At 32.1% G+C, this 22,076-nt stretch overlaps 1 protein-coding gene across 3 annotated transcripts in view; it reads right to left on the bottom strand.

Moving 5' to 3' along the window:
* Positions 1-597: 597 nt before the first annotated feature.
* The window catches only part of PMCA (plasma membrane calcium-transporting ATPase 3), a 762,833-nt gene continuing 741,354 nt past the window's right edge, over positions 598-22,076 (bottom strand). For 2 of the 3 annotated variants that reach the window (XM_075362205.1, XM_075362203.1), the window contains one exon: positions 598-7,329. In XM_075362205.1, the coding sequence (XP_075218320.1) occupies positions 7,120-7,329 (210 nt within the window). In that variant the 3' untranslated portion in view covers positions 598-7,119. Of the gene's footprint in view, positions 7,330-14,778; positions 14,831-22,076 lie in introns of all 3 variants that reach the window. The other variant, XM_075362206.1, reaches the window with a different exon arrangement.

Consider the following 22,076-nt stretch of genomic DNA (forward strand, 5'->3'; position numbering starts at 1 on the left):
TATATTCACATTTGGATTTTTTCCCTAACAATCTCGGCGCTATCGGTGATGAATATGGAGAACGCTTTCACCAGGAGATATCTGCAATGGAAACACGATACCAGGGAAAATAGGCCCCAAAAACGTTAGCCGACTACTGTTAAAATCTAAAGAGGGATCTACCTACAGAAAATTACAGCAGAAAATTCAAGAGAAATAGATTTTAGGCGAGTACAAAACTGATGTAATATATTGTCATATGTTAACCATACATTTTTTGTTTCAAAAGAAATCTCAATTAAAAAAAAATTGAGCCCGATAGAAAAATTCTATTAACATATATGAAATCATCATAAAAATTACTATACCAATCAGCCATTCACTCTCATTTAACAAAAAAAATAAAATTTTGTAGACCAGTGTAATTTTGTATCGATATTTTATTTCAGTAAAATATATACTATATACACATTACTATATATACTTATAATAAATAATACGTTATAGTATATTACTACTCGCTTATTAATATATATATATGGCCGATATGTTGAACTGAAAATCGACTGGACATTCGATTTAGAAATTGAACTGTAGATTCGACTCGAACGATAGTCCTGGAAAGTAATTTTTTTTCTTTATAAAGTGTGCCGACCCTATTCGAACTGAGTTTGTTTTGGGTAGTAAACGATGAGTTTTTCGATAAAGGTGTGAATTACGTTATATAGGATTTAACTTTAAGGATGATCTTATTAAACCCGGCCCCGAGTTAATTCGTGCGTATCAGAATACATGGCGCGCGATATTTCTTTAGAAAAATAAAAATAAAAACGTTATATTAACAAATACGTATTATAATAATACCGTACGTCTTGTATTAATATAAAAAATATTACCGAACAATGTAACCTCTCCCTTTATTAACCGTCGTGGTACAAAACAAATATCTACAATTAGTTCCCGGCCGGCAGTTTTAATGCGTATCGTTTTATTTTTTAAAGTAGAAATGCTAATGTACGATTCTAGCTCGTCTTATTCCGCTATGCAAGTTCTTCGTCGGTATCGTATGATTTAATGTATTAATAAAGATTAAAAATAAGGTTTTTTCTGAATCTTTTAATCGTTAACATATATAATACTGTCGATATTTTCCAATTATCATAAAATTTATTATTTTTCGTCCGCTAACACTTTTTCCTGAAATACTTATTAATAAGAACGGTAAACCTTTTTTATCGGCATGCGTTTGTTCACACATATATATAAATATCACTCGATACTAACAAAAAATAAATAAAATTTAGTGAACTTTTTTAATATTAAAAACCAAACGGGTAAATGTTTTTTTTTGGTGAGGCAGACAAAACGTTTATTACATTATAAAATATTTATTTGCAAAAAGATGGAATATTTGCCGACACAAATAGAAACAAGCCGCTGAATTTTGGAAAATAATTTAAAAATTTTTACACATAAAATATTATTGAAATACAGAATCTAAGTATATATTAATTAATTTACATAACTCTCGCTAACCGCGAGTATCTTTGTGAAAAAGATTACCGATCGTATCGGCACACACACATTCACACACGCTTACACGCATGAACACAAACGCTCACAATTAACAACATCAGTAATTGTTCTTTTGCCGATCTAGAATTTATAATTTTAATTCGCTTTTAATTAATTTTAAAATTAACAAAGGTAAAGCTAACAATGTCTTGGGTAACAGCGATTTAAAAGCAAAATATAAAAACTATTTAAATAATCTGTTCGATAAGTCAAAAACGATCAAAACACCAAGAACAAAAGAAAAAATTACTTATAATTTACCGTACGATAATTACTTGTAATTTATAGTACGGTCATGAGAGCAAGACACCATAACACTTACCAGGACATTTAATAACCGAGTAGCTTAGTTTATTTGTACATATTACAATTAATTTTAAATTAACAAATATACAATATTTTAATTTTATTATAATTAAAAACTAAAGTAAAGATTCGAATCTCTAAAGATTAACTACGTCAACAGCTGCAGAAGAAAGCGTGTGGCGTATAACTGCGTAAAATGTACATTATTTAAGTAATCGTGTTGTCCACATATATCTAAGTTAGAATACACACACTAAAACATATACGTATATATAATATGATAAACGGATACAAAATTTTATTTTAAAACAACTAGTAGAGCCATTGAAATAGTTTTTTAATCGATTTACCTCGCCCTAATAAATAATAACATCTAATAATAAAAAAATACAAGAAATTTGTTCCCGAGCATAATATTCTGAAACGTTAAAAAATTAAACACTTTGTTCACAGTTTACGATAGAAAACAATATGTACGTATATAATTCACTTCTATTAAATTTAGTGTCGTCGTAAAATTATTCAAATAAAAATAAAAAAAAAACAACTAACTATGTTCACCTTTTACAAGTGTCAGCACTCAAACTTCAAACTGCTCTCGTACAATAAAGTGAACAAATAAAAAAATCGTACCTTTTTTGAAAATACGTAAAATAAAATAATATGTTGTTAATATTAATATACGTCAAATACAATTAATATACATTATCGACACATGTCATTGCTATCGGAGCAGAATCTAATCGATCTACGGTTAAAGGTACACTTTAACGCACCGATCGGTTTAACCTTTGCTTTAGCTTGAAAAACGTAAAACTATTAACTTAAACTTTAAAGGTTTACTTAAAACCTGTAAAAAGGTTTAACAATTTTCTTTAACGGTTTTACGATACAAGACGACGTTTAATATTACATTTCAGCTTCCTACTTGAGTTTTTACGAATAATGAACTGTACAATAATATATATTAAAACTCTTTTATTGCAAATCTATTTTTTTACAGAGCTATAATTAATTCGTATTGTTTGGTAGAATTCTTTACACGGTTACGATCTTACAGTTTACTCTCAAATCTACAGCTTACTTTCTTGCTACGGTTAAAAAATTTTTAACAGGTTTATTTTCAATTTTCATAATTTTTTTTCTAAATCGCCCTAAAAATATATTTTTAAAGCGCGTTTAATATTTTTATTGCGTGCATACAGATGGGTTAACTGATTATTACGAATTTGTTTTTGTTTATCGCTTATGTAATGCGATCGATGACGTGGAATTTTAAGAATTTGCCGAACCGTTTTAATAATTTATTAATGAAAATAATTTCATTTTATATGAAGTAAATATCTTAATACAGAAAACTCTATTTTTGTTTTTTTATTTTTAACGACGAGCAGTTTCAAAATTTGAGGATAACTCATTACAGTCAGCAGAACTACTTAGAAAAACAGAATCAGAGGACAGAAGATATAAATACTGGGACAGCCAGTTTGCATATACGGTACTCATCTTAATTTATTTGAAGTTTTTATGAGCATTGAAATCAAATTCTGACATGTTGTTACTCATTCCTAAAAAAAAAATACAACATACACACACACACACACACGCGATATGCAGTTAATTATTTTTAGGCAACAAACAGAACAGTGAATTAAATAAATTTTAGAATTTTTATATGTTAAATTCAATCATACAGTTTGAGTATTAATATTTTCCAAGATGAATATGAATATATATATATATATATATATATATATCATAAATAAAATTACAAGAAAATAAAATTAACTGCTATCTGTTAACAATCAGGTGTCCTCAAGAACTCTTTATTTTCTTCAAATCTCTAGCATATGGTGTCCTGTCATTGTATTAAAAATAAAGTATATGAAATACATTTACATAAATAAATAAATGAATTAAAAAATACTAAAATAAAACCACAAGAGATGAAATTAATCTGTACAATACACTTTACAAAAATTGTCATTTAACAGCTCCAATAAGAAGACAAAATATTTAATATTAAATCTATAAACAGAAAAATATACAGAGTATTATATTACATTTGGATATTAAATAAAGACAATTCTTTCCCATAAATGTTAAGTATAAATATATACCGTAAAATATTTTATATTATTATAATTAATATGAATAAATTACCAATAACTCTTTATAATTACCGAATTTATTATTTATTAATATTAGGAAGAAAAATTACAACTCTCAACATGAATTTCAAAAATGTAAAGAAATTAGTAAATCATATAAAAATTCGGTTTACATAAATAAATATAAATACAAGTATATATACACTTTCACTCTCTATCACACATAATGCGTGCAGGCGTGCGCGCCTGTATGCGTGTACTAACGGGTGCCACAAGAAGGATCGATTGGAAAGTTACCCATAGAATGCTTTTATAAAATTTTGAAACGCTTTTTCAACAAAAATTCCTTTCTTGAAAATGAAAAAAACAATTCTGAAATGAAAAAGAAAGGAATATCTGCAAATCAAAGAAATATAAATTCTCGACACAAAGATATAGTTTTATATTTTTGGTGCAAACATTTAAAATAAAATAAAAATCGTTCCGATTTAAAAAAAATTATTCTCGTTTAAGTAAACTAACGAATGTAGGTTTTATTATAAATAGAGTTTTATTTATATAATGTTCCGTAACAGGCTGTAAATCCGATTACAATCTGGTCTTATCCGGTCACACGTAAACTATTCCTGAGGTTAGTACCGTTAACTGAACCTCAAATACACACGAAAATCCGATTAAACGGATCGTACATAGAAACAAACAACAACGACGATATAATTAGGTAGAAAAAAATGAAAGGGGATCTATAAATGGTAATGTAGAAGAGAATTTTGAGTTTTCCCTTCCCTACCGCAACGATACTGTACGAGATAAAAAAATAACCTATTTTTTTACAATAATACATATTTTATATGTTACTGACTACTAGAAATGTCAGTTGTTAGTCGGGAGTCTTTACTTGGAAGTATTTTGGGATGAATTTGGAAAGATATAAGCGATAATTTTTTACCTTGCAGAGGAAGGGCACCGCTACACACACACACACACACACACACACACACACACACACACACACACACACACGCACACACACACACACACACACACACACATCATTCACCAAACATTATAAAGAAAAATGATTTACTACTTGACACTCGGCCGAGATATTTTTAATTATTGTAAAACTGCCGGATAAATAAATGTTTGTAAAACATTTAAAGCTGAAAGGTTCGAACATGAAAATATTATGACCTCAGATAACATAGACAATTTTATTAAAAAAACAATAAACTTTTAAATAAGAGATTAAAAAAAGAATTATAACTATAAAACATAATTTGTACCACCATTTTACATGACCAGTGACAGTTAATAAATTAAAATATCACTCATTATCTTACAATTTTATATATATATATATATATATATATATACAATTTATAATTAATAACTTTTCAGCATTCAAAATAAATCTATCACCATACATTTCTAATTTAGATTAAAGAAAACACAATTTAAGACAATAATAATAATGATAATTGTAGTAGTTATAATATAATAATTAATAATAGATAACAATATTTTGCATATTCTCAGTGTGTGAACATTATTACAATTAATAAACTAGATGGTAACAAATACATCTAACCGACTGTAATTGCAAATAACTAGTGATATAGAAGATATTATATTTAATATGATGGGCATGTTGTGATAAACTCAATGAAATAATACATTGTAGCTTCAACAACAAAACAAAGCATTGACATAAGGCACATAATGCTCAGTAAATTCAACAATAACACAATATTAAGTACAACATATGACAAGAGTTTGGCCGTTTCTAGGTTCGGAAGGAAGAAGAATTATATTTTTTTAAATAAACATTACACACGATTTTATCGACAATGTAATAAGAGACGTTAAACATTTAACCGTGTAAAAAATATTCAGCTGATAGCCACTAACAATGGAAAACGAGTTCGAAAAGATATATTTTTGAATATGTAGTAGAAAATAACAATGCTGACTGCTAAGTCCCTGTCTATAACTGTATGTTTTTAATTTGGTACTCGCTTCAGACATCGTTCGATGATCGGTTATCTCACAAGTAAAAAAAATGTTAAATACGTTCTGTATTTTACACTATGAAGCTCCGACCAAAGGATAAATAAAAAAATCGATAATAAATAAAATAACAGAACTAAACAGCGGTTACCGGCTTAAGCAAATACAGATTAAAGAGAAGTAGATAATAGTAATGGTCTCGAGCGAGACCGTTTCTAAGAGTGAACACTACAATACACTCGGTGACACACTAGTGTTTTTTCTACTGTAACAGATGCAAACCTCTATCGGTCAAATTAGTCGATACTTTCAACAGCCCGTGGAAAGTTCATTATAAACTAATGCATATTTGCGACATCTAGATTTCCTTTTTATACAGACAGAAGATTGCAGTCACACAACAAAGTTACAAAGTAAACTAAAGCAGATAAAGTGAAGAAATGGAGAAAACCGAGAGGAGGCCGCACGTGAACGGTGTACCTCCCCCTCTGCAAGAGCAAGCAGCCTCTAATGTAGCGTTAACAACCCGTACTAACAAAACCGCAATGTAAGAGAGTATTTTCATTAAGAACATCCGACAACATTTTCTTCAAGATATATATCGTCGCTGTCAGAAGGAAAATATTTAACAGAGAGCACTCGGTAATACGGTGTCGATTCGGCTATAAGGAACAATGAATGATAACACCAAGAAATCGATAACAAAACTACAGCCTATTGGTCCTGGCACTTGACTTTTAAACGAGGGGAGGCGTAAAAAAAAAAAAATCATAACTATACAATATACTTAACAAAGTTTGACGTCGCACGAGCACAGGCTTTCACCTCCCCTCGTAAAAGACACTCGGCGTAACGTCTCGATAAGTTATAACTTACTTTATATATCTTACGATAGTTACATGCAAAAAGAGCCGTAACCTCCGTCACAGTCCACAATCAAACACATCATCCATACACTCGCGGCTGTGCAGCACTGACCCCCGGAAACAACAGATAACATCAGGGTCCTGTAGAGAGCGGAGGGGCTCCAACTAGGCGAGTTAGAAACAAAACCGAAGCGGGTCGACCCAGTCCTTGGCGACTTAAAGGAAAGGCTGTCCTTAGAACGAATGCAGTATAGGATCAGGAAACGGTAGGACTAGACGGCAGTTTCTGTATGACTGTGGGAGGACAGCCGTTCCACGTCGATCTCAGGGATCATCAACTCGTCCTGGACGTTATCCGCGTACTCGATGGAAGAAGTCTGAGACAATCGTTTACTGAGAGTAGTCTGCTTACGGAGGACCTCGGCTAGCGATTCGCCGTAACGAGCGTCTAGACCCTGACGGAAAGCGTTAACTACTCGTATCTGAAATCAATAACAAAGAAGAAAAACAGGGAAATTAAAACTAAAAAACAAAAAACATCTAACAAACAATTATCAGTACGAGCACGTTAAAGAGAACAAACATTCATACATGCTTCAAGAGCGTAACATCTGAACATGCTGTTTTTAACTTTGTTGTGACAAAGTGATGACCGTTCGTATCGCATACAATGCGCATAAGAATATACACACGCGTGTATTAACGTAAAGGTACACATAATAAAGGCCTATGGAACAAATAATGAGATATGACCTTTCATGCTCGTGGCGTTTCCTCGGTTTCTTTTTCGCTTCTGTTTAACGTCTATCGCACAAAAAAAATAAATAAAGTAAAGAAATCGCAAATAAGTAAATTAAAAAATATTTTATAAATGATCGTAGCAAAAAAATGTTCCGTAGTACTTCAAACGTTCAATTATTTAAAGAAATTTTAAGTACAGTACTTATAAAAATCAGTAATCGTAATTTAATAAAGATTTAAATATAAATACGATTAAAATGTACACCGTTATGAAACATTAATTTTTAAAAATAAATAAAACTTGAAAAATATGTAAACGCATTTCAATTAAAAGTGGGATCGTAATAATTTTTATACAGTAACGGATCCACAGCAGGACTGAAGACTGAGGAAGTGAAATTCTAATTTAATTGTGATTTCAGTCGTGGAACCGTGTCGTTCGATTAAGATAAACGTAAAATTACTGTGTAGTTTTAGTTGTAAACGTAACTTATCGTATTTATAATAAAGATGAAATTTTACAGATACAGTTTTTTTCCAAATCGATTGTGGAAGTTCAATTAAGGTGTTTTTAAAATCTCTAATAATAATAATAATAAAAAGAGTACTTTTCAAGATGATGCCCGCCGATCTAGAAGAAAGGCGATTTGTAGTTAGTCAGTTAGTTGTTAGATGGCGCCACTGAAAGGAGAAAATAAATAAAAGTACCGATAAAATTATAAATGTAATCTTTTTTTGCTGTTTAGCCTCCGGGAATCACAGTCAGGTGTTACTTCAGAGGATGATATGTATGAGTGTAGTGAAGTGTAGTCTTGTACGGTCTGAAGTCTACCGTTTCTGAGATGTGTGGTTAATTGAAACCCACCCATCAAAGAACACCGGTATCCGCATCTAGTATTCAAATCCGTATAAAAGTAACTTTATTGGAATTTGAACGCTGGAACTCTCGACTTCGAAATCAGCTGATTTGCGAAGACGCGTTCGCCACTACATCAACCCGGTAGGTTTATAAATATAATCTAACCAAACTTAACGTACGTTCGCTAACCTTGACTAGCGAGCGAAGCGAGTGAAGCGAGTGTAGGTTAAGTTTGGTTAGATTTATTTTTATAAATTTATATATTTACTTATATATATAGATTTATTATATAAAGTTAATTATAATTTTAATTTATTTATTATCTCCTTTCAGTGGCGCCATCTAACAACCTGACTAACTACAGATCGCCTTTCTTTGGCAGGCATCTTCTTGAAAAGTACCGTAAAAAGATCAATTTTGAAAATCAATTTAAGAATATCAGTAGTCGACATTCTAAACATCATTTACAAAATGTACGTAAAACAATAGCTTAATGCTATATTTATTGATCGCAATGAGATTTTACGAATACCAGAATATAACCCGTGTGACAATCGTACTTACGGTAGTAAAGTTAAAGCTTATGAAAATAATTATTATTACCGCATCGACGATCGGTTCTAATAATCTCAATTCACCGACTTACACTTTACGTTTCTGGACCGTAGCGATCGTACCGGAAATAATTTAGCGAAGCGGATTAATCGAATAAATTTTTATATATTTTCTAAGCGATCAGAATATCCATTTTTACCTCAGCAGGATCCGCTACTGTCTATAGATACCGAATCGATAGTGAGAATAAAATACCGAATTAACAGGAATGAATAAATTTACATGAGAAAACGATGCGAGTGTCAAAAATATTTTTAACCGATGAAAACGGTTACGTAAAAACAAACATTTAAATATATATAATTACAAAGTATATAACAAAATATAAATATATTCATTAAAAAAGATGTAAATCTTACCTCGTTAATTCGTTTCGTTCTACTAAAAATGAACGTCAAGTTATCGATAACTATTTCTACAACACAAACGCTAAATATTATTGTGCATTATATATAAATAATTTTAAATCTACAATCGCTTAGTGTTATTAAAGTACATACTAAATAAACAAACAAACAAAAACGATTATATAACACAGTGCTTACGTAAAGTACAATGCATGGAATCAAATCATATTAACATGCGTACGATAACTATAACAAATTTTAGTAAAAAATATCATTCTTTCCAAGTACACAAAGATAATTATGATAAACGGTAAAATCGAAGTACGGTTGTAACTTTAAAGCGCTATTACAACCATTAACTGTACTTAATGTAGAATATAATATACTCGGTTGTAAATATCAGGTAATTTCTTACCGCTGAATGCCAAAAAAAAAAAACAAAAATCTATCTGAATCGTTATCCTTAAAAATCAACAACGGAAGGATATTTACCGATAAAAATGTTCTATATTAATAAAAGCTGTACACTATTTTACGACATTCCGATAGTAATAATAACAATAATTATAAATATATAATTTATGTTTGCTACTGACATACGATTCCCAAAAAACAACTCGCTTCTAGTAACATCCATTTCCAATAATTAGAGCTTGTATTTATACTCGACGTTCGATCGAATTATTTATCGATTCACAATACACATTATAAAGGTATAACCGTGTTTTACTATTCTACTGATAGCTAGATAGGAATAAAGAAGGGCTGAATTCTAAGATATTAAGAATTCAAACGGATGATGTCGCTACGGAAAACTTATAAAAAAACAAATGAAAAATTACGAAATAATGAAAAGTAGGCCGCTATCTGAAAAATAAACGTTCGTTAAGAAATACTGTAAAACGACTTGTAATACGAACGACAGTTGTTGTTTCAGGAAACCCCGATAGAAAGCGTAAATTTGGCTTAAAAATAATAATTTTTCTATCGGGATCGCCTGAAACAACCATTTTTTATTACAAGGTCATTTTATATCATTTTATAAGTACGCTTACACAAATATACTTATATACTTATACACAAATATATAATTAAAAGTGACGAATATATTCGTCGATTACATTCCTTCTTTTTTATTTATATTTTTTTCATCGTCTATCGATGATGATAGATCAGATATCGAAACGGCCATCTCTATTTACATTTTAGGTAACATTTTCGTTAACGGGTTTAGAGTGTTTATCCGATTTAATTCATTAATAATTCTGTTTTCTATAGTCTACATAAATAAATTAAATTTAATGTACCCCGGAATCAGAATCGAGAGCATATCATCGGCTCTTAAAAATATTAAACGTTTTAACATTATCGCTTCGTGAGTAACGCGTAATCAGTCATATATTATACGAGAAATATTCCTGACCGATTGTGAACGACGGGAAGTCCGTAATACGGAAACGGAAAAGAAACATGGATTTTAATTTCACGTGCTAAATTTATCCTGTATCGTGAAAAGGAAATGAAAAAACGGAAGAGCCTGTAATAAAATAAAGCGATTAAAAAAAGATTGTAAACAAACCACGATTTGTAAAATAATAAATGCAGTAGCTAATTATTTAGCAGATACGCAGTCGTATTTACGGCTCCAACTTTCGGCCTATAAGCTTACGATCATTAATAAAGTACGGTAGCGGGCATAGCTTATGTAAACGATTATTGTGCTGTATTTTGACAAAAGTTATTTGTTTGTTAGAATTTTTTTACATATCGATCATAATAACATTCGATACCGTGAATACCGTGATCGGAAGCAGTAATAGTTTTCATTTTGTCGTGAGCGTTTATTGCTATTCTAGTTTCGTGTTTTGATCGTTCTATATCCATTAGTCGATTATTTTTTTTAAATGTTAGAAAATTATTTTATTTTAGAATCCGTGATAGTTCATGCGATTTAGGATAGTGTATTTCTTAATTTTAAGGGTAAATTTTAAGTGAAATATAACTAACTTGAAGATAGAAATAAATATTTTATATTTGTGAAATAACAGCGAACGAAAACAGTTCTCACTACCGCTCTGGTAAGTCAAAATTTATACAGTAAGCAGTATAATATATAGTTTCTAAAAATAGCCTACTCGGTTTTACAATTTTTAAAAACTAGCGAATAATGTAGTCTATATGCAATACGTAATAAGTTTCCAGAACGTATATCGTTGTCCAACTTCATTTTGTAGTATTTGTATAATTTTCATTCCACAGAGGGACCTCACTCTGATAAGCTCGAGTTTTAATGAAAATCTGCAAGACGGAAACCTCTTCAAAACGGATTTCTTACCCGGCCCGTCAAATTCCGTTTACGGGAGGTTTTACTGCATTTGCCTTTTTATTGTTCATTGTACTATGTGAAAATTATAATCTAGATCATCTCTACGTAACAACAGTGATTGCTAAAAGAATAACGTAACGATTATTAAGAAGAAAATTGTTTTATTTGGTGATAAATAAAATAGTTAAACTGACGTTTAGAGTGCTAATAATACTGGATAGAGCGAATTTATCGCCAGGAGAGGCAGACCGCACATCGAGTGCAGAATATTTTAATTTGCAATGTTTGACATGAATATTTTTATTTATGAAAACATTAATTGTATTAATGACAAAAACTTGGCAAGCTCAAAAGTGCAAAAAATACCTCTGAGTCGACTTTTAGGAATTTACGTTCGCAATCGGCACAAGTCTTTAATTGATACATCCTGCTACTGTCGCGAATAAAATCGACCCGGTTTTCCGAGGGATAGCGAGGAGAACAGATTACTCTTGTCGTTCGGTTGACGGGCACCTAAAGAGTCTTCAGAGTAAAAGCAGACTATTATTTGAATTTACAAAGTATAAATAGATTGTATAAAAACTGACCGACAAACATAAACTTGAACGGCCTAAGTTTTATTTATACTTTATGAAAACTTGAGTCCTTATTTTTAAACTCGACCTCTTATAATATTCAACCGGACAGTAAAATTCGCGTAACTAATGAATAAACATAAAAATATCTTTATAAAAACAATTAATAATAAATATTAACAAATAATCGTTAAAAAAGGTTTACTTATAAATCGCCATCGACGCTGTGGTGATAAACTAGTTATTAAAACACACCAAGAACATAAGACGAAACTTTATGTAGTAAAACGTAATAGGAAGTTAAGAAGCGGTTTATAACAAAAAGTTTGAATTTTAAACTTGTTAGAAAGAGTACCGGTTTTATAATATGTTCATCGATTCCTGAATCTTATAAAACTATCTTCATTACGTATCGCTGAAAAAACCGAGAACCAAACGACAGTGTACGTACAGTAACAACCCTTGGTTCGTGGTTCTACCGACTGTGGATTCACTTTTATACGGATTCTAGCGTGTGTTTTTGTAATTATACTCGGATTTATTAGGGAAGGGACCGGTTAATAATTACATCGATTTAAAAAAAGCGAAATTTCATTTTTCGAAAATGAATTTTTTACGTTCTAGTTTAGCATTTACTAAAACGATAAATCGCAACGACGTAAAAAACTTAACGATTATAACTTTCTTATTCAGATCAAATTAATAATTTGATAGTGAAAATAATATTGTAACACATAACCTTTTCGGTTTAGGTTAACTCGACACTGTCGTTTAGTGACTTTTGCTTTGTAATAATTCTAAGAAATGCTTTGACCTCGATCGGTGGGGTATAACCGTACGTAAAACCGTAGAATTACTTACAGCACGATCGGATTATACAAGCAGTCGTAATAATACCGACAGCATCTGCTAGATTACTTTATTTCTGTGTACTATATAAACCGATTAACAAATCCAAAATCGTGAAACGCAAGTGGTATTTTGTTTACACAGTTTTCACCTATATTTAAAAACAGAAATATGTAACGTTACACGTGAAATATAAAAAAACAATACATTATATGACAAATTAAATATCTCACCCGTACGATAAAATACTTGTCGTCTATATATATACATAACTAGCTTTATAAAGACGACAATAAGTATTTACAAGTATTTTATCTTTATATATATATATATATATATATATATATATATATATAGCTTTACATACATCTGTTTATCGTAAAATAAATCAAACGTTTCGTTATTAGAGAGGAAGTAAATCGGAAAATAAAACACCAAGCCCGTGCCAGGAATTGAATACAGGATCTCGGGTACATAAGCCATCAACGAGAGGAGAAACTCTGTTAAGTTTTCTAATTTGAACGGAGCCCTTCGTACCGAGTTAAGAATTTCACACGAATATATGCAATAGCTCAAGTATCCTTCAAATGCGTATGCTATAATGTTCTTTTCGTATTCAACCTTTATTTCTATGAAAAATTTACACGATTTTTATTTTTTTATTAAATAGAACTAATACGTACACACAATTTATGGCTAATTACAGTAAATGATAAATTAATTAAAATATACAAATTAACTATGCGCCCTGATGTGTCGGTATTTACAATTCAGTTATTAACATTTGTAACAGATATCGTGTATACACTGTAATATGTACCTTATAAAAATAAAAATCTTTAGCTATCAACAAACACAGGTCCGTTTTATTGAGAAAAAAATTCAATTTCTCAATTCTTACATGTTTATAGCAATGTTTTCATATTCTTCAAAGATCATGAGCGCTAGTCGATAAATCGACTAGCGCCCATCAGATCGAGTTAATCGTATAATTCTCAAAGATTAAAAACATCAGCACAGTAATGTTCCGGCGAACATCGTTAACAGATTAATTAACATTCTGTTTTACTTTGCAAACATTTATTTGATTTCTTATTCGATTTATCTACTAAGAGTTAGTAGCTAATAGCCTAGTTCTATTAGTAAAAAGAAATAAATACGAATCGACACGGATAAAACATATATTCATTTTTTCAACGATATTAGTCTTTTTTCATTTTATTGAGATTTTGAAACGTGCGGAATCTTTACGACTAATTTTCTATTAAAATTGAAAAAGATTGCTAAAAATTAAACTGATCTTCTAATCTATTACCTCGGTTCATTTAATATATAATAAAAGGTTCTAATCTGGAATTGTAGGTTTTTTAGCAGAGGTTAAAAAAATGGTGTTAACACAACAGATTTAGGGGAAAGGGTGAGAAAAATCGACAGCATTCAGTCTCGACTTCTTCGCTGTCATTAACAATAGCAGTGTAAAAAAAATCATTGTAACAAACTATTGCACACATTTACACATACACGCGCGCACAACATAAAACATTCCAAATTCAGTAACCGTAAAATAATATAATAATAAAAAAAAAAAAAACAAGAGAATAAAATGAATATTCTACTACCTTAATTCCAGTTGGAATTAGGACGTAAAACAGAAACGGTTGAAAACAAAATCTGTGCATAAAAACATAAATACAATAATAAAATTATAACGATTAGCTTATTATCATTAAATTAATAAACTTAACAGATATTTATTAAAAACTATTTTTTCTAAACTAATTAGAAAATACAATGCGACTAACGTAATTTCCAAAATTTATCGTAATCGATCTAGATTATTTTATTTCAATTCAGTAGTATCGATGTACAACGATTCTAAATGTAATAATTATCGCTTATGTAGTCTATATTTAAACGGCATAAAAAATACCGTTTGATTCAAACAACGAGCTGAACGATTATCTAAGTAAAAACACAATGAAAACCGTATAAAAAAATCGTTCGATCGATACGAGTAGATAGATAGGTATCGACTGATTTTATATTTATTTTTATTAGTTCCTCTATATCTACTGACAATGACTGTTTAATAATAAATAATACACATCGGTTACGTAATTTAATTGGATTTTAAAAGTTCTCGAGTGTTTATGCTATTTTTAAAATACAGTCCTATAAAAATTATTTATACCGTTGAAACGTTACGCGAGCACAAAACTACATATGTAGAGCTCACCAGAGTATTACTAAAACTACATCGCGTATCGAATACGCTCTCTTATCAAAATAAAAATCGGACCGACTGAAAGTTAATTTGTACAGAACTAGTTAGTTCGCAGGTTAGGTCCTGTAACCTGATTAATGATTTCTAGTTATATGTAAACATAAAAAATAAGATGCATCGTCTTAACTTAACTTTAAAATTTCATCACCTTGCGACGACCTTTTGTTAAAAAAAAATAAATAGAAAGCCAATCGCACTTTTAGTATTGTTTGTTTATTAAGAGCGTTCAAAAACTGACGCGACCTTACTGAAGAATGTTTCCTTCTTTTGTTGCAGGTTTAATCGATGAAAAACGGGTAACGCAATGCAGCAGAGAATATTAATTCTCCCAAAACATTAGAAGTCAAGACCCAGAATGCCTTCACAGAAACTTACGGTGTAGATGCACCAAACAAGTCCTCCATCAAGCGGCTATACCACAAGTTCCAAGAGACACGGAATGCGGCAAAACGTAGTCGACCGAAAACGCTAATACCAGAAACGTTGATCGACGTGCAAGTTGTTAGTCCCAAGAAGTCTGTGCGACGCCTATCTAGCCGATCTGGTATCTCCGTCGGTAGTGCCCTTACGGCATCGCGCAAGTGTTTAAAGATGCATCCGTACAGAATTCGTGTTGTTACCTGCAGACACTAGAAAACGTGTACCTTTCTGTCAGCGGTTCATGTCATCTGTAACGCCAGACGGGAAGGAACTCGATAATCGGTTTCGGTCTGACGAGGCACGAATTTGCCTTGATGGATAGGTGAGTGAATGCACAGAATTCACGCATTTGGTGAACAGAAAATCCAAATCAGCTGGACGGACAAAAACTGGATGTTTGGTGTGCGATGTCACGTAGGCGAATCTTCATGATATTTTTTCACGGCACAGTGAACAACAATTTGTAAACATATACCTGCAGACGGGCTAGAGTTCACGCGATTTCAGCAGGATAATGCTACGGCTAATACTATGACCTTCTTGGATCAGTGTTTTCATGGACAAGTGATTTCGAAGGGGTTGTAGTCCCTCACTCATAAAAGATATGCCGTATTTAACATAATAACTGTCCACAGCTGCGGTAAAATATCTGTCAGACAATCCATCAAATTTCGTTTAATGTAATATAAATCTTTTTATGTTACGAAAGATCTGGAATGTAAGTAAATACCAATATTCTATGAAAAAAAAATTTCTGCGTTCAAAAATTTGAACGTTTAATTTCACATAAACATATAGAATAAAAATAACTAGCGACTAAAATTACACGAGAATACGCTAAAATTATAAACGAGCAGAACAGTAAAGATTATTAGGCGCTTGAGAATAAAAAAGCAGGACATATAAAATGCGGGTTCAAGCGTATAGGGGGTCACATCTGAAAAAAACTAAGGAATATAGATTAAAATTATGCTTACCGCAAAGAGTGTATTACAATAACAGAGAAGAATGATGATGGAAAACTGAAAATTAGTTAGCGTCTTAAAATCACTAATACATACACATGCAAATAAATCTCTAATTAATAACAATAATATTAAAATGTTAAAAATACACGCAACATTATTAAAAAATTCATTAACACATTTTTAAAGGTTTCTTTGTTTATAAAAACTAGAAACTGATAAAATTCTACATTTATTTATGTATTTTAGTTAGTGGCGGCTAGTAGTTAAAATTAGTGTTGTGCTGATCCAGAAAATGTTTAGCCTTTGTTTTAAAATTGCGTAAAAGGAAACAAACATGTATAAAAAGAAAATATATTCAAAAACTCGATAAAATCCTAAAATAACAAATTGTTACAGCTTTCGGTAAAATAAAAGAATCGAAAAAAAATTAATGAAATAGAATAGCTGGAAGCAGGATAATAATCTAATCTACTCTGTATCACACTCAAGAATATGGTACATGGTTTTTAAGCACAACACACGCGGAGTAAAAAAAAAAACTACCTTCCATCAGCACGGTCGGCACTACGGAAGCGACAGTGCTCTCTCTCCCTCGCAGCCTCCCGTGCAGCTTCCTATGTGCGCATGCGCACAACAGCCAAACACCTCGCCGCTGGAACTGTGAAGCGCAAAGCTCCGTACAAAGATTTTTGTATCTTTTTCATAAACTGGGGGATGGTTACTGACACTGAGAAGGATTATATATTGTACAAGTATAAAGAAAGAATTAAAGGAAAAAGGACTCATTATATTAAGCATTATCGATATCAACTGGAAAGAGGGGTGCTGCAGTTCCACAGTGTCTATACGCGATTCGCCACTGATTTCAGTTTATCCGAATCTAAAGGATTAAACATGCAGTAATGCGTTAAAAGAAAATAAAAATACATAAAATAAATTAAGAATGCCGACCGTGATATTCCTAACGGTTTTATTTACATGTATTGTACCACTTACATCTCATTTCACCTCACAACACCATTAGGGACTCTCGCCTCCGATTTTGATGAGATTTGGAATATATCTTTTTTACGTCATAAGTTACACAGTATCCTCACCAGAAATTTCGTAATTAAACACTGCACAAGTGTAATATTCATTATTTTCGGATTACATAATTCGGTTAAGTTTGTTAATTAAGTTAAGAATGAGACTAGATTAATTTAAAGACTAAAATTAGGTTAGATTAAGATTACGTGCGATCAATATACATCATTTACGGAGTAAATAACTTGTTTAAAGTGAAATTTAATCGAGTTTAGTTAGGTTTAGATCAAGATTAAGGTTAAGTTAGGTATCTGACGATTCCGTGTACTGAACTTCGTGCTTTCTCTCTTTTTCTGTTTAGCTTCCAAAACCACCGTAAGGTATTACTTCAAAGGATGATATGTGTGAATATAATTGAAGTGTAGCCTTGTACAGTCTCAGATCGACCGATCCTGAGATGGTTAATTGAAACCCAACCACCAAGAACACCGGTATTCACGATCTAGTATTCAAATCCGTATAAAAATAACTACCTTCACTAGGATTAGAACTCTGGAGTTCGAAATCAGCTGATTTGCAATGGATTAGACCAGCCCGGTGGGCTACTGAACTTCGTACTATATCGACATACCTACTAACCTCTTTTGATTAACCTTAAAATATTAAATCGGCCGATCGTTAGGCTGAGTCCATAATTATATATACAATAACCGATTATTTAGTCCCAAAATAATGTACATTACATTTGTACGGTGTTGAATTAGAAAATTTTTGGTGAGGTTAATGTGTAACTTACGAGGGAAAGGTGTTTCCGACGAAACGTTTCAATCGTAACGAATAACTTCTGACATAAAGTAAATTCCAAATTTCATCAAAATCGGAGGCGAATCCCAATTGTAAATAACTAACAACCTTTAAGTACATCAAAATATACAAAATCTAACCTACTTTAATTGATAAAAGTGTATGTAATAAAAAGGTCTAAAACGCCCAGAATTTTTACGGATTCCATGAAAAAATTAATAACACCGATTCGATCAGACAAGTTCCGCTGACAAGTTCTAGCCAAAATTGCTCGTGACCTTGAGATTCCAGAGTATACATTTGGATAATTAATGAATTTTTTATTATAATACTAAAAATAATTTTTTCGGAAGAAACGTGTGAGATAATTCATAGAATAACAAGTTTGGCGTTTCAGATTCCAAATTCAACGCGTTTTACATAACTTTTTACGCCGCACTTGTACAAGATTCCATGAAATGCGAGTGATCTTTTCTACAGTAAAACTGCAAATTTAATTCTTCAAAAAGTTAATTATCTATTATCAAAAGATTTATTGAAGCAGATATATCTTGATAATAAGCGCAGAATTTAGGAAATGGGTTATGTCAAATGTTAATAACCGACATCGTGAACTTCATCGTAGATAAAAATTTACCCATACACAACATTTAGGTAGATATAGAACAACCACTAACTGAGCTAAAATACCAACAAAAATGCCGTATAAATCTTGGTATATAAGTTAAGATTTAAATCGAAGTACAATTAAATATACAGGGATCGACCTATATACTGTAACCCAGTGTTTCTCAACCTTTCAGTATTTGCCATTTAATTTTCAATCATAATCTTCATCGCGCCCCACCCTCTCATACAATAACAATGTATACAATAATAATGTATTTATAGTATTTTGAAAGCTGCACTACGACCTTAATTATAAACTTTAAAAATTACCAAGAATAAGTAAATTTATTGATGTTTGGCAACACCGATCGCTGTATTGACAAAACCAGAATCGATGCCTCTCTATTGCTCTCTGTCTTACGTCCACCATATCGGACATTCTCGCGGGAAGTTCCGATTTGTCTCGGGCATTCTGGAACGTTTGAGCGACAGTCTGCGCAAACGCGTTTAAACGCTGCACCTCGTTCAATTACAGCCAGTCTCGGTCGAGTAGATCCTTCTATCGCTATCGAATCTATCGTGAATGTGAATGTTGTAGTTTGCGTGTTAATTGCAATTCACGGTATTAAATATTCACGGCAGTAGATTTATACAGAATCATGAATAAATTTTCAAGTGGGCGTAAGCGAACATTAGACGATAGTGAAACATGACACAGACGGACGTGGTTCCGAAAATAAAATATTCTCAAGAATACTTAAATTTTGGGTTTACCAGTACTGAAGTAAATTAAGAAGAAAGGCCCCTGCTGTGCGTCATTTGTTCAAAACTTTTGGCAGCAGACAGCATAAAACTTAATAAACTTAAACGACATTTGGAAACGCTTCATAGTAAGCACGTTAACAAACCCCGAGAATTATTCGAATTTAAATTAAAATCATATGAAAAGCAAACATCATTTAAAAAAAAAAAAACTTTGTAAATGTAAAAGCTTAACTTGCTTCTTACAATTTCATCTAAAATAACCAGATGTAAAAAGCCTCACACCATCGGTAAAGAGCTTATTTTGCCAGCTGCAATTGAGACTGTAGAAACTATGTTTGGAGATAATTTTGCCAAATAATTACAGTCCATACCTCTACCTGTATCAGATGGTACCGTTTCCCGTCCAACTGGTGATATAACTGAAGATGTACAGCATCAACTTTTCGTGAAGTTGCGAGACAAACTGTTTTCAATTCAGCTTGATAAGTCGAACAGATAGCAATAAAGATGCTTATTTCATTGTCTATGTTCGATTTTGTAATCGGATATCAGCAGTAGAAGAATTACTTTTCTGCAAACCAATGGAACTCAAAGCAACAGCACTCGCATTATTTGCTATCTTGAAATGATTTTATAAACGAGGCAAACATAAAGTGGAAATATTGCGTCGGAATATACACCGATGGTGCTCGTTCAACGTCTGGAAGATTCCAAAGTACACAAACACTTGTGAAACAAAAATCTACAGTGTGTCGGGACAAATTGCATGATCCACGGAGAAGCTCTGGCTTCTATAGAAGTGAGTCCTGGTCTGAATATTGTGCTAATGACGGTTGTAACCGTAGTAAATTACATAAAAATGAGAACCCTAAAATCAAGAATCTTTTCTGCACTTTGTAAAGACATGGGTGCCGTACATCCTGAACCAGCAGGGGAAGACACCCACCATGTGACAATTGCGGTTGCCACGCCACCCGCTTCGTACCTAGCCCTTATGGGCTTTACCGGAGGTCATCTTCAATATCTCGGCGAAAGGCATCCCTCAGCCTTGTTCTTGCCTCAATCAGGATGCCACCGATGCGAATGCCACATGTGACATTCCCATCGGTGTACTACTATCCCTAAAAACAAAACACATCTCATGTTAGTCTCAAACAAGACTGAGAGAACGAAATACGGTAAGGAACTGCCGAAGGTAAAAGAAGTAAGTTCAACACGCAATCACAATAAAAAAAACCAACAACAAAAATGTACCGATTACGAAACAAACAAAAGAAGAACGCGGGAAAGCCAGGCGGCACCCTAAATACCCTCAGTAATCCTTTCTTTTGCTAAATAGTGTATGAAATTCTCAACTATTATCCATTCGGCCTTGTTTCGCCACGGAGATCTAGCTCCGACCCGATAATATCGACCGACAGACAGTCTCCACGCGTACAACTAATACTTTGAACAAACATACAGAACATAATGTACATCGTCCAATTGTGCGCACTGTGGACACATTTCTGAGTCCACCAGGCCGAACCTCTGCAGCCTGTTTCGGAAAGCGCCATGCCCAGAAAGATATTGCGTCACGTACTTACTCGGGTGTACCGAAGAGGCGCCCTGCAGTATATTCGTACAGCGTTATTAGTTTACTGCAAGGCAGATAGTTATCATGAGGAAAATTTTTGCAACGTATTTATGAATTAAGAGAATCGGTCGATATATTCGAGAAATTAAATTAAATCTTCAATTTCAAGGAGTAGACAAACATATGTTGGATAAGAGTATTGAAGTTAATGTTTTTTGTAGAAGACTGGAATTGCAGAGCAGAAATTTAAAGCAAAAAATCCTAGAAATGTGGATGAATGTGTTAAAACTTACAAGGCTGAAGAACAACACGTGAAAGTTGGTTTTGTAAGCGTTAAAAATCATTTAGCCATGCCGGCAAAGAATTTTAGAACGTATTCTGTTGCTGACGACAACTTGGTAGCAAGTTACGAGGGGGCTGAAATTCCGTTTCAAAATACTGCCGAAGAGCTCTCAACTGCCGAAG

The sequence above is a fragment of the Lycorma delicatula genome, chromosome 4 (genome assembly GCF_047948215.1).
Source record: "Lycorma delicatula isolate Av1 chromosome 4, ASM4794821v1, whole genome shotgun sequence".
NCBI classification, from domain to species: Eukaryota; Metazoa; Arthropoda; class Insecta; order Hemiptera; family Fulgoridae; genus Lycorma; species Lycorma delicatula.